The sequence below is a fragment of the Hoplias malabaricus genome, chromosome 2 (assembly GCF_029633855.1).
Source record: "Hoplias malabaricus isolate fHopMal1 chromosome 2, fHopMal1.hap1, whole genome shotgun sequence".
Taxonomy (NCBI): Eukaryota; Metazoa; Chordata; class Actinopteri; order Characiformes; family Erythrinidae; genus Hoplias; species Hoplias malabaricus.
Genome location: NC_089801.1, coordinates 44,056,377 through 44,070,338, shown reverse-complemented (window position 1 = coordinate 44,070,338; position 13,962 = coordinate 44,056,377). Strand labels below are relative to the sequence as shown.

Sequence of the window (13,962 nt, the reverse complement as noted above, 5' to 3'; positions counted from 1 at the left end):
GTACACCATGCGGAAGGCTTTTATATTTGTTTGTCCAGTTACGTTACAATGGCTGAAACAGTGGTGTTGTAAGAATTGTTGGCAAATCTCTAATTCTCTAAAGTGATGTTTAGACCCTTCTGCTGGAGTGTGTGTTTGTGTGTGAGAGCTGGATGTCTGAATGTTACCTCTATGGCAGAGTGTCAGATGATCATACACTGCTAAAGTTCACAGAGCTGCTCTGTGCTTGAGCACTGATAATGTCTCATAGCTCGGTTTCCTGTCTTTAGGACAAAGGATGTGTTTGTGTGAGTGTGTATGGGTGTTTGTGTGTGTGCGTATGTAAGCATGTGTCTAAGTCGGATGTCCCTCATGCAGCTGTTTCTGCCATTGAGTTTGACCTAATTTTCATCCTCCTCCTCCTCCTCCCTCTTACGTTCCATTCTTGTCTGTTATTTCAGTTTCTCTGAACATATGTGTGTGTCAGGGACAGCAATAAGCAAATCTTCCTATCATCATCCTATCGTGATTCTATACCACCTTAAATGCAGTAGCACCTCCTAATACTAGTGAAATGAAAATGAAAATCCTTGGCTGGTGAAACAAACACACAAACCCCTGATTACAGCTGTCTGCTCCACCCTATATTATACAGCAGGTACATCCTGTCCACTGTAAATGGAATGGCAGCTACAGAGATTAGGATCTTATTTTTATTTTCCACAGTTGTTACCATGAATTTCATTTCAACATGTTGTTTGTGTGCAGCATGGTTTGATAAGTAGCAGACCACTTCAGTTTGTTTATCTATCTCTACATCTATCTCTTTCTCTGATAAGAAGAGGGAGAATCTTGTAGCATTGCTTGTTCATTGTTAAGGTTGCCATGGAGACACCAGAGAAAGTCCTGGCAACCACCAGCCTGTCTAAATTTACCACAACACCTCCAGCCTCTCTCTCTCTCATACACACACATTCTGATTTACACACACACACACAAAAGAAGAAAAGAAGCCGGTGTACTCGGTTGGTAACTTGTCATTCCCTCATTGCTTTCTAGGAATTTTATTACAATGTGTGAAATTTCACTGTACATTACTATTGTCCCATGTATAAATTCACACACAAGAAATTTCACAATCATTGCTTTGTGAGCAGATTAAGTAACCAGACCTCTAAAGTCTTAAATAACAGACCTCTAAAGTCATGAGGCTATAGTCTGTTATGCCCATATAAGGACTTCAGCGTCTTAGCTGGTGTGTGTATATAAAGTATACTGAACCCAACACTGTTTTGTTAATGTTATATAAATGGAAATCTTACCAGGAATCTGTTAGTATTGGTTGTAGTGTTACTCATAACAGACCTTAACACCCTTAATTCTGAGGATCCAGGGATATTCATTGGAAAAATTAATTAATTAATTCAGGGGAAAGGGTGAATTCCATTTCACCCCTTACCCCAAGATACTCTACCTCTCCATGTTGCCTAGTGATGGGGGCTTTCATAGTGGGACATGGCCATTCAGAGATTTTTCAGTCACAATCCAAACTGAGGGTTATGACAACCTTGTGAATCACCAGCGAAACTCTGCACCGCGACCAAAGAAACCAATGTCAGTATTTGTATTTTCACCTTTAAAAACTATGATCACCAGTGTATTGCCTTATTTTAATACAGTTTCAGTGGATTATGTCCCTTTACTTCAGAACAAGCATAAAACATTAATTGTAGTTAATGTCTCAGTAAATAACTAGATAATTTGCAGTTCCACTTTTAATGGTGAAGCAACTACACTGTGGCAAACGAGAAGTGCTAAAGTCCAGCAGCTTCTCTGATATCACTGCAGAGCACTACAGAGCACTGCTAGTCATATGGTAATGAAACGCTGCTCTTTTTTGTTTTCTGATGATGAATCAGGATTTTAAATTGCCAGGGGAATTTCGTAGGGGTAGATTTTAAACACTACACCATGTAACCCATCTCCAAGGGGCAAGAGGACACTTAAACAAGGGGTAGATGTAAAAAATATGAATTGGGATTGGGCAAAAATGTATGAGGTTCAGAACTATTTTTCTTTACCACAGGCTGATTTCTGAAAATTTTACGTGATGTAGACTGCAGGGTCATTCCATGATACTACACACATTTTATTCCTTCCTTCGTTTTATTACGTCCTTTTTATTAACACTGGTTTTGTTTTGCCCTTCAGGGTGGAGAATATGTTCGGCGTTCAATCTTATTGGACGATGACAAGCTCCTGACCTATTTCTACGATGATGCACGGACAATGTATGAGGCATTTATACGAGGACTCAGAGTGTCGAGTAAGTGTCTGTTAAAGAGACGCTACTTTTAAGAAGATGTAAAAAATGAAATATATAAATGAAAATAAATGACCATGTTCAAATAACTCTCCCACTTTTCCCCATGCAGAAAATGGCCCTTGTTTAGGTTCGAGAAAACCCAAGCGGGCGTACGAATGGCTCTCCTATAAAGAGGTAAGTGGTGATGTACTACACTGGTGGATACAGGCTCAGCAGGGAAACACAAAACTAGTTACTTTGTCTTTTAAATATGACATAATCTTCTCCTTCCCCACAGTGGAGCACCGTTTTTGTTTTTAATAAAACGTCTGTGACCTGCTTTGGTCTAAACCCCACAAGCCCCACAGCAGTGTTCTCCCTATGTCTAAACAGCCCTGTACAGAATGGCCTCTTCAGCGCCTGTTCCTTTAAAAGTTAATGAGCCACATGCTGTTCACCCCGACCCCGAGCGCACAGCAGTGAGGAGCGAGGAGCAGAAGCTGTTTTTTAGCTTTTCGCTCATTACTAACAGATGATGCAGCTGACAATTTAATTTAAACCATTAAAACTAAGATGAATCAGAACGACAATCTGGTGATTATAGGCCTATGTACTGTTTATAAACACTGTATCTTATACTGTATTCACTTAACTGTTATTATCCATTTACAACTATTTGCAACTCATTTTTACTTGTGTGGAAATTTTTGGAATTGTTGTGTGCGTGTGTGTGTGTGTGTGTGTGTGTGTGTGTGTCCGTAGGTTGCAGACAGAGCTGAGTTGATCGGATCAGCGTTGCTTCACAGAGGACACAGTAATACAGGAGACAAATACATCGGAATTTTCTCCCAGAACAGACCTGAGGTACATATATTCACACACACACACACACAATTTTATGGACAACGGCAATCATTTAACCATACTACCAAAAAGTAGGAAACCAATATTTATTTATTTCTACATTTTGTTTATAATTCTCAACACACGGCAGATGTTTATTCAAAGTGTATAAGTCAATTTGTGCTCCATAAAGCGAGTCCAGCCCATGTGTGAAATAGGGGCACTTTCTCTGCACAGGTCATTAAGTGTCAGTATAACAGCTGTTGTAATCATAAAAATAAATCATAGGAAAAATAATGAATTGCACCTTTAAATGTTTCGAATCAACCAATCAGCTTTCAGACTTTCATACTTCATGAATGTAAACAGGAATTATTTAGTTGTTTCTAATGTGGTGTTGCTGCTGCAGTGGACCATCTCAGAGCTGGCCTGCTACACCTACTCTCTGGTGGCCGTTCCTCTGTACGATACCCTGGGCACCGAGGCCATCCGTTACATTATAGACAAAGGTGAGGACGGAGCACGCACACACAGAGAATACCTACAACTTGTCAGGAGTGTAGTTACTGTACACAATATACCTTACTTATCTTGATATCTCCCTCCAGCCCTGATCTCCACGGTGCTGTGTGATACGGCTGAGAAGGTGCAGCTGATTCTGGACTGTGTTTCTGGTCGAGAGCACAGTGTTCGAACCCTGGTTCTGATGGAGGAGTTTGACAGTGAGCTCAAGTCACAAGCTCAGAGCGAGGGAATCCAGATACTTGGCCTCAAGGAACTGGAGGTCAGCAAATATATAACCATACTCTCACATGTGAAACATGTGAACATTGTGAAACCAAATAAAACATAAAAATACAACAAAGTTTTAAACCACATTTAAAGCCCCCCCCCCTTTTTTTTTAAATATTTTAAATTGACTAAACAACAGTAATTATGCATGAAAAAGAGCAGCATCAAATGGCGGAACACAGTCCAGACATGCATAAGCGAAAATTTCTCACAGTTGTTGATAGACGAGAGTGCAGCTAATCCTGTTAATATAGTAACAGCCTCTCTCAACTGCCAATCAAACTGATCCGCTGTATGGCGAGATCACTAGAGAGAGCAAGAAGGATTTCTCTGGATCTCCTTTCTTTCTCTCTCAAACACACATACGTACACACAAAATCAAAGGCCCTTAGATTTGCAATCCCTTACACTCTTTCTGTGTATTGCAGGCTATAGGCAAAGCCAACCACAAGAGGCCAATGGTAAGTAGAGCCAGTAAATATGGTGGATCAAATAAAATAAGCCTAGACCCGTTTCATTTCATGTAAATTGAAGTATACTCTGTATTGCCTGTGTGTGTGTGTGTGTGTGTGTGTGTGTGCGCGCGCATCTGCTATAGCCTCCGAAACCAGACGACCTCGCTCTGATCTGCTTCACTAGCGGAACTACTGGTACGTGTGTGTAAAATGTAGTTTCAGTTTAGATAGCTCCAATATTATTTCTATAGTAAGTGATTGAAGGGTATAGCTTTGTCCCAATTGCACATTTAATAGTAATTCTATCTAGTGGATTAGTGTGGAGTACAGTTACAATATTAAAGTTGAGTACAATAGCAAATATCCATAGTGCACACTTAGGACCTGTGGATTTTTACATCTGTCCCAAAACTTAGTAAGCTGCCTAAGTAGGCACTGCCTACATACAGGAGTTGTGCTTGTGTTGCACCATGGGACTGCCTTCGCGGCAGAGGAATGGTTCAATGCTGCCTTAAAATTAAGCCAGATCAAGGTATCTCAGTAGGCAGAATATTTAATGTATCTAAGAATTGGGAGAGCCTACGTGTCAGGAGTGCACACATTGTGACGTAAAATGCTCTATATAAACAGCATACTAGGTTTTGGACAGACCCTTTGAGTACAGTAATGATGGACATTATTGTCCCTCAATCCAACAGGAAACGGAAAGGCGGGAGCTTCTCATTTCAGGAAATATTTTAAAACTAATAATACTGCACTGTCTAAATGTTCTACCGAATATAAACCATCATTTTATTACAGAAATGGTTATGTTATGTGCACTACGCATTTGTAGAGGGAGTTATTTGAATTTCAGACTTTGAAAAGTTTACAGCTGCAGCTTGGAATGGTGTGCATTGTCATAGAAACGGTTTATCACTCCCTTTTAGAAAGGAACAATGTAATATGAAAACACTGCTGAACTCACACCTTTAAGGTTAATACACAGTATATACTTTATTGTGTTATACTTTTATAGTCTCTCTCTCTCTCGGAAAATAAACATTCTTTGTGCTCTGTCTTTCAGGAAATCCGAAGGGGGCGATGCTCACACATGGCAATATTATCTCCAACTGTGCTGGCTTCATCCGAATAACTGAGGTAATAGAGAAGGAATGGGATGTGTTTCAAAGCCTTTTATACGGTCACTTTGTTGAAAGATTATATCATTATTATTATTATTATTGCTGTTGAATAGAACAGCAAGTATATATACACCCCCTGACCGGCAAAAAGATTAAAACCACAGCAATGTGATGTGACTAACACTGCTGTCAGAGCAGCTGTCTTTCCACTTTTTGTCTGTACTGACCACTCCAACATGTCTATGTTTTGGGGACTGACCAAATCATTACAACATCACAGTTTGGTTCTTTCACACATTTCTCCAGCTTCCAAAATCAAATTCAAGGCCTGACTGTTATGGAGCTAAATCACTGACACTGAGGTTGTGAACTGGTCAGAGGCTGTAACTGTCAGATTTTTTCAGTTAAAAACTGCAGTCCATCACTCTGTGGAGGTTGACCTCTGGCTTAGATGTACATTTTTAAGATTTTAATTTATGGTTCTGATTATTTCACCATCTCACAGGTTTAATATATATATATTAAAATGGCAGTGATAGTGATACTGCTCCATGCATAGACCCTTCCCTCCCTGCATAATATCATAAAAAATGTGTGAACTGCTTTCAGTCTCAACACACAGCCAGAGAGAAAAGTAAAGGCTGTAATAATGAATTATGGCACACACTCACAGAAATGGACTTCTGGGAAATAAAAAAGAATGACGATGTGGAATATGCTTCGTTTAGAAATTAAGATTCATTACTCAGTATCTGCTTTCAATTTTTCACTAACTGCTGTAAAGCAAGATACATGTTCTACGCTCCAGTTTATCCCACAGAGTTTAGGTTCATTTTATCTTTGAGTTAGTCTCTATATCCTTCTCTCTTTTCCAGTTTCCCTGTGGTTTACATGTCTCTTACTACTTCCTTGTTTCATGTGCCTTCTGTTTCCTTCTCTGCTTTGTGTGTATGTGTGTTTTAGGGGAAGTTGCGGATGAATCGTCACGACACTCTGATCTCTTTCTTGCCTCTGGCGCACATGTTTGAGAGAGTGGTGGAGGTATGGAGTGGTTTAACCCTGCTTTTTTGCCCTGTGTGTGTGTGTCTTTTACAGATTCACTGCATGCTCAACCATGATGATATTCACATATCTTACCTTCCCCTCGCGCACATGTTCGAGAGAGTGGTGGAGGTACGTATAACTCACCTGCCTCAGGGAGGAGCAGAGGTTCCCTGGTGCTCATGTTCTAACAAAATCCAATCACGTACCTATAAACAAACACATGTCATGTTAACAAGTGCAACATGTGCTGGGAAATATGCAACAACAACACAGAACCAATACGCAGATTACTAAATTGTGTATAGCACCCTCTAGTGGCTGCTCTCTGTGAATGCACTGCTCATCAGTTTTGGCTGTGCAAAGGATATGCTGAATAATTTATAGGTAAGCAGTTGTTGACAATATTTGTTTGTCTGTTTGTCTCTCTGTGTGGTGTGTGTGTACACGTGTGTGTGTGTAAAGTGTGTGATTCTGGTCCATGGAGCAAAGATAGGTTATTTCCAGGGAGATATCCGGACATTGATGGATGATCTGAAGACCTTGAAGCCCACTGTGTTTCCTGTTGTTCCGAGACTGCTCAACCGCATGTTCGACAAGGTATACACACACACACACACACTCTGCTATACTTGTATGTATTGAAATAATGATTACTCTGGCTAATTAACACCACACCTACATCTAACTTTGGTAATCCAAAGTAAATCATTTCACTCATAGTTTTTTCACATTAAAGCACCACATTTTTAAAACAGCTAGAAATTGTGAGGACCACCAAAATGTTCTCACAATAACACAAAATATCAGATACACCTATCTTTGTGAGGACATCACTCACAATTATAATAAATATTCACCCAAAATATTAGCATGGTAGGTAATCATGACTGGATGTATATGCAGCCTCTAGAAAAAAGCCTTGTCCTTCACAAGTGAGGATCGGTTGAGAGACGACACATGGTCAGGGTCAAATATAACAACAAAGGCCACAAGTTAATTTTAATTTGGGGCTTTTTACAAGTTGCTATAATATATCTGCACACTCATTTTCTGAAGCCCAGACTCTCATTTTCCCATGTCGGGCAGATCTTCGGGCAGGCAAACACTCCTCTGAAACGCTGGCTCCTGGATTTCGCCACCAAGAGGAAAGAGTCTGAGCTCCGGAGCGGAGTGGTCAGGAAGGACAGCATGTGGGACAAACTGATCTTCAGCAAAGTCCAGGTGAGAGAGAAAGAACCTGTTCATCCAGACATTCTTCTGAAATGGAGGGTGTTTATAGGGAGTTTGTCCCTCTTTTGCAGTGATAACACATTGTACTCTTCTTGGAAGGGGAGATTTGGTACATTTCTGTGAGGATTTGATTGCATTCTGTCAACAGTGACAGGCTTTTTCACCACCTTTACCATCGAAGCTCAATTATGTGGATTACAAGCTGTCTCATACGTTTGTCTACACCAGTGGACTGTCTCCTCCTCTGTCTCTGGATACATGTCATTAAGTCATGTCGTGTACTCTGTCTCCTCCTGTAGGCCAGTCTGGGCGGGTGTGTGAGACTGATGATTACTGGAGCTGCCCCCGTCTCCCCCACCGTCCTCACATTCCTACGGGCTGCTCTGGGTTGCCAGGTACGCTGGTGAATATAACTTCATGTCTGTAACTTTGTAATTAGTGCTGTCAAAATGAATGTTTTAATGCATGTTAACACACAGTAATTTTTTTTAAATCTAATAATTTAACCGAATTGGGCCACAACTGCCTTCTATAATTCACTCTTTTACAGAGTTTAGTGACATATTAGAGGTTTTATGTAGTGATGTAAACACTGTTGAGTTCAGAAGGACGATTAATTATTTATGCTAAAATATAATAACTAACCTCTCTCTCACACACACACAGAGCTCCTGTTTCAGCTTCTACCTCGCTTAATCCCTCGGTTTCTTTTTTAAAACTAGTTGTTGACGCTGGAACATGTAGGTGTTTACTGTTTGAGCCACAAGCTGCACTAGTACTTTATTGTTGTGATTACATTTTTTAATAGACACTACTAATATAAATATAATTCCATTGGTTTAATCTTACATTGATTCTTTTACCTTACATTTAATTATGACTTATTAATAGCTTCACAATTAATTAAAGGAAACTGTGCGATTAGTTTATTTTTTTATTATTTTTTTAATATTTTTTTTATTATTATTTATTATCAGTCAACATTATATTTAAAAAGCACTGTATATACACATGATTTTAATGGTGCATGTTTGTTTAACAGTTTTACGAAGGCTATGGACAAACTGAATGCACCGCGGGATGTACCATGTCTCTGCCGGGAGACTGGACGGCAGGTAATTCATACAGATTTGTGAAATTTGAGAAAAGTTCGAGCTTCAGAACTAAATGAAAACTGTCCGGTCTGTCTTTATTATATATAAATGTTAAAGAATATATTGTTCAAAAGTGAACTTACTGTGCTTTCCCTGAAAATAACACCACAACAAAGGATCGTTGGTTTGATCTCCTCAACAAGCAGGAAAACTGGGGGTTAGGGAGTGAAAGAAATTTCTCCTCAATATTTTGTGATAAAGGCAGATTGTGTTCAGTCGTTCTGACTCAGAAAAACAACAGATGAATTTAAGTGTCAGCTTAAGCCCAAACACTGCCATGAGTGTGAGAAAACGTTTAATCACAGCTGCACCTACAGTACTGTGCAAAAGTTTTAGGCACCAGAGCTTATGAGATTTAAAAAGCTATTTATCTGAGCAAAACAAACAAACAAACAACAGTTAACGCCCAACATTAGAATAAACCAAATAACATTATTCCAGTGAGTGTGATGTTCTGTGTGTAAATGTGTTGGTTTCACTTTTTCCAAATCTTTCCTCATGGCAGTTCGTATTATTTGAGGTTATCGTCCAATACCTTGTTTACTGGTTAATAAATAATGAGTTTAAATAATGTGTGCTGTTGATTTAATACATTCATGCAATCAAGGAGAATCAGAGCAAAACATTGTTCTTCCAACTCACTCACACCTACTACTTTATAGAAAACTATATTAAATCTAATATTTCTTATTTGTTTAAGATTATTATTTTTTTTGTATTTACTGTGATTAAATATAATTTTATACAAGCACCATGCTTAGTTTAAATATATATAATTATCTTAGGTGCCTAAGACTTCTGCACAGTACTGTATAATCACATACAACATCAGACAATACATGCAGAGCATGCCCATACATATCTTGTTTGTGTGTGTTCAGGGCATGTGGGAGCTCCTTTGCCGTGTAACTACATCAAGCTGGTGGATGTTTCGGAGATGAACTACTACGCTGCAAACGGAGAAGGAGAGGTCAGTCATTGCAGATTTTAAAGTGGACAGTCCAACAATATGAGGTTAGAGACACTCTGTTTGCTGTAAAGCTTTGACTTCACTGTGTAAGAGGCACCACCTTCTGACGGTAGTCTCTGCCACAGACGCTCCGCCCACAAGTTGACAGAGTCTGATAATTCCACTAACCTGGACTCACTGTCAGGATTCTGCCAGATGCATTCTGATTGGCTCTCTGCACATCTGCAAATACGCACTTCCATGTATCGTGGCTCTTATTGGTCTGATGAGAATCATAAAACTGCCTTCTTTCTACACGTCATGCAAAAATAGCAGACTTGTGATTGGTCAGTCAAATTTTCTTTTCCTGCAATAGAAGGTGGTCCTTGGCATTACAGATATCTGCAATTCATTTATGACTAGACACAATTCTAAAGTAAGATATCTTAAATTACGTTTTGACTAGTGTAAATGACATCAAATTTACTACAAAAAATTGGAAGGCTCCAATTCAAGATTCTGAATCCAATTCTGAAACTAATTACTGACTATTTTAAACTTTCATTTTAGATATCTACAATTAAATTATGACTAGTCAAAAAATAGAGATATCTTGCCTTCTGATCTGACTAGTAATTATTCCAATTAAAGAGATCTTAAATTCCCTCATTAATGATATCTTAATTAATCTGAAACTAAATTGTAGATATCTTGGATGAAAGTAATGACTACTCAAAACTAAGTTAAAGATATCCAAATTTGTATTTTTGATTAGTCAGGATTCCTTTTAAGACATCTTCAAATAAATTACTGATGTCTAGAACTTATTCATCTTTTGTATTTCTGATGTTAAATGATAAATCTCATTAGTCACAATGTGACTGTAGATACCTTAAATTATTATTCTGACTAGTCAAAACGTAGCTGATTTACATAGCCCATTTTCTCACCATGTAAATGTTACTAGGTCTGCGTATTATAGTGGATTGTGGTTTTACATTTTCAGTAAAGTTATTTACAAATATTGGTATTCATCAGTTGCATTTTTTATTTTTGGCTTGTTTCTAAAGTGTAGTTGCTTTTTTTTGGGCTTGCTTCATCTATAGAGATAATGCCCAAGAAAATAAGCCAAACATGCATGGTATGCAAGTCCTGTTCATCTACTGGCGACAGAATGAAATTACTGCACCATTTAAGGTGGAACAGAAAATCTGAATAAGAAGCCAACTTAAGCATTGCAGATTTTTTCTGTATTTCCCCCAGTCCCTGACATCTAAATAAACTTATTAACGATGTACACAAAAAACGCTCTAGCCCAAAACCAGTTAAAATGAACAGACCTGGCAATGACTAGTTTTGACTAGTTTTGACTAGTTGAATTCCAATTTGAGATATCTTTAATACTAATTCAGGATGTATGACTCATCAGATGACGAATTCCCTAATGTCAGAAATATATTAAAAGACATTTTGACTATTCAAAATATACTTGTAGATATCAAATTACTGTTTTTACTAGTCAGATTGTAAATACAGATATCTTAAATTGTCATTCTGAATATAAATTATATAAAAATATAATTGTTACTAGTCAAAATTCTGTTGTAGATATCTGGTATTTAATTAAAGATAGTCAGACAAAAGTGATTTAATGTTAAAAAGGCTTGCTTTAGTCCCTAGAGAGTTTGGCAACCTGAGACTAGTCTGACTGTGAATGATTTTGAGAGTATGAGTGTGTGAATTACTAAACTTGAGCCCCACCTTGTGGGACATTTTGGTTTCATTATGTATTTGCATATAAAATTAAAAATATTATAAAATGTGTTTTGAAATTATAGTCAAAAGTTCCATAAACAAAAAGAAAAACGTCAATCTCCTATAATTACTTTGAATTTATTTTATATATATTTTTAAAAACTCTAAAAAAAAAAAAAAAAAAGATATGCCCATAAAAGTCCACACATTTTTCGGAATGAGGATCCAAATAGGATCAATAACTTCAGCAACCTTTTGAATAAAACATTTATATAGCCAGTCATTCTGAATCTCTGAAGGCAAGTCTATATTGAAGTGGTTTGTGTGCTTTTAAACTTTGTATTTTATATATTTTTTAATGGCAGTCAAGACGTAGCATACGTTTAATATGTGCTTCTACTTCAGGTGTGTGTGAAAGGACCAAACGTGTTTCTGGGGTACCTGAATGATCCAGAAAGGACGGCCGATGCTATTGATAAAGATGGCTGGCTTCACACTGGGGACATTGCCAAGTGGCTTCCGGTAAACTGGGTGTATTTACATTTATACATTTAGCAGAAGCTTTTAGTCCAAAGGTAATAATCACTTACGGAATCAGATGTAGTGTAATACGTCTTACCCAAGGAGCTCAAATTAAATACACACTGTGTGTCCAAAAGATTAAAGACACTCCCTTGTAACGAGTGGTTTCCACTGCTTTGCCATCTCTAAACTACTGGGTCTTACATGATATGAAAACATGGTTTTAATTAAGAGTAGCAGTGTGAATCTCAGCTCAGTGTAAGACCAAGCACAGATCCTGAGGTCTGGACCTTCATTGGGAGGACATTTTAAAATCTTGATCCCAATAAGTTTTAACTGATATAATATGTGATTGACAGAACCCAGTTTAGTTTATTAAACTGAACCCCATAGCTGGTCTTTGCCTATTTCTGTGCATTAATATATATGGAATTCATTTGTAGAAACATTGCACATATTCGGAAGGCTTTTGTATGGTTCACAGTTGCCGATTACAAAGCCTGACTTTTTTCTGTGTTCCAGAATGGCACTCTGAAGATCATAGACCGGAAGAAACATATTTTTAAGCTGGCGCAGGGGGAGTACATCGCTCCGGAGAAGATCGAGAACATCTATATCCAAAGTGACCCAGTGGCCCAGGTCTTTGTTCATGGAGACAGTCTGCAGGTGAGAGAGAGTGAGAGAGAGGGTCAAGGGCCTCCTGACTCACCATTCCATTCACTTTTCACATTCAGAAACAAATGGTTTAGTTTCAGTAGAGAGTGTGAAATTTTTTTAGCTGCATTCATTTGCCATCGTTAGCCATGGCTTATAGATTAGAGAAGTGGGCTTGGGAAGAAAGGTGACTGGTTTAGCAGGAAAATGGGAGTAAAGGAGCAGCACTTTCTCCTCTCTCAACATCCACACGTGATTTGGCTTTGAGCCGCTTCTGCTGTGGATCTGTGTTCAGTGACTTAAAATTAGTTTTTAATATTTGAATTGCATTTAAATAAATATAAAATAAGCATGGCTGTAATACTGTGGCTTGCTGAAAATCATATGCAAGCAGCATTGACATTTTAGTAATAATTGTGTGTGTGTGTGGAAATAATAAAACCTTCATAACATTTTAAATTCTAAAAAGTCAAAGTTCTTCAGTGTGGATGTCTACAGGGTCAGTGTGGGATCAGTGTATCTTAGTCTCCCTACATTTTCAGCACACACTATGTATGGGCCTTGGTCTCTACTGGTTGGATGATGAGCAAATCTCAAACTGGAGGTTAAACAAAGGTTACCTCCTAGTGGCCAAGAGAGAAACCATGTAACCAAGATGATTTCAGCCTGGGGACAGTGATATTTCTCATAAATAATGGATGGAGATGTTCTCAGTCTATGGTCAGATATACTATATATGCTCTCAGAAAAAAAAGGTACAGTGCAGGTTCCTTGGTGTCACTAAAGACATAAACAGTGTAAAGGACATTTAAAAGGTACAGCAGTGCGTTTTAAGTTTTGTAACTTACCTTAAAGGTACATTATATATATTAATATTTGTAACAACTCTAAAATATGGTACGCTTACGTTAAGTTACTAAATGCACCTTTTAATGATGCACCTTTGATGGTGCCACCACAGTGACAGGTTATCTGAGTGTGTCACATATATATTTTTTCTTAAATATTAGTCCTTGGTAGTTTATACAGTTTCATAAAGAATATTGAATGTATCCACTTTTTTAATAAGTTGCTTTCTTTACAGATATAAAATTAATTTTGGTAACATTATTATTATTATTGGAAAATTATATCTAAAATGTTTTTGTACTGACTC

At 37.9% G+C, this 13,962-nt stretch overlaps 1 protein-coding gene across 3 annotated transcripts in view; it reads left to right on the top strand.

Moving 5' to 3' along the window:
- Nucleotides 1–13,962, top strand: part of acsl1a (acyl-CoA synthetase long chain family member 1a) — a 31,931-nt gene that overhangs the window by 13,958 nt on the left and 4,011 nt on the right. For 2 of the 3 annotated variants that reach the window (XM_066659819.1, XM_066659820.1), the window contains exons 3-18: nucleotides 2,191–2,305; nucleotides 2,415–2,479; nucleotides 3,047–3,148; nucleotides 3,537–3,636; nucleotides 3,736–3,911; nucleotides 4,348–4,380; nucleotides 4,518–4,569; nucleotides 5,441–5,514; nucleotides 6,594–6,671; nucleotides 7,005–7,139; nucleotides 7,629–7,763; nucleotides 8,072–8,167; nucleotides 8,815–8,887; nucleotides 9,808–9,896; nucleotides 12,036–12,152; nucleotides 12,675–12,818. In XM_066659819.1, the coding sequence (XP_066515916.1) occupies nucleotides 2,191–2,305; nucleotides 2,415–2,479; nucleotides 3,047–3,148; nucleotides 3,537–3,636; nucleotides 3,736–3,911; nucleotides 4,348–4,380; nucleotides 4,518–4,569; nucleotides 5,441–5,514; nucleotides 6,594–6,671; nucleotides 7,005–7,139; nucleotides 7,629–7,763; nucleotides 8,072–8,167; nucleotides 8,815–8,887; nucleotides 9,808–9,896; nucleotides 12,036–12,152; nucleotides 12,675–12,818 (1,584 nt within the window). Of the gene's footprint in view, nucleotides 1–2,190; nucleotides 2,306–2,414; nucleotides 2,480–3,046; nucleotides 3,149–3,536; nucleotides 3,637–3,735; nucleotides 3,912–4,347; nucleotides 4,381–4,517; nucleotides 4,570–5,440; nucleotides 5,515–6,461; nucleotides 6,540–6,593; nucleotides 6,672–7,004; nucleotides 7,140–7,628; nucleotides 7,764–8,071; nucleotides 8,168–8,814; nucleotides 8,888–9,807; nucleotides 9,897–12,035; nucleotides 12,153–12,674; nucleotides 12,819–13,962 lie in introns of all 3 variants that reach the window. The other variant, XM_066659821.1, reaches the window with a different exon arrangement.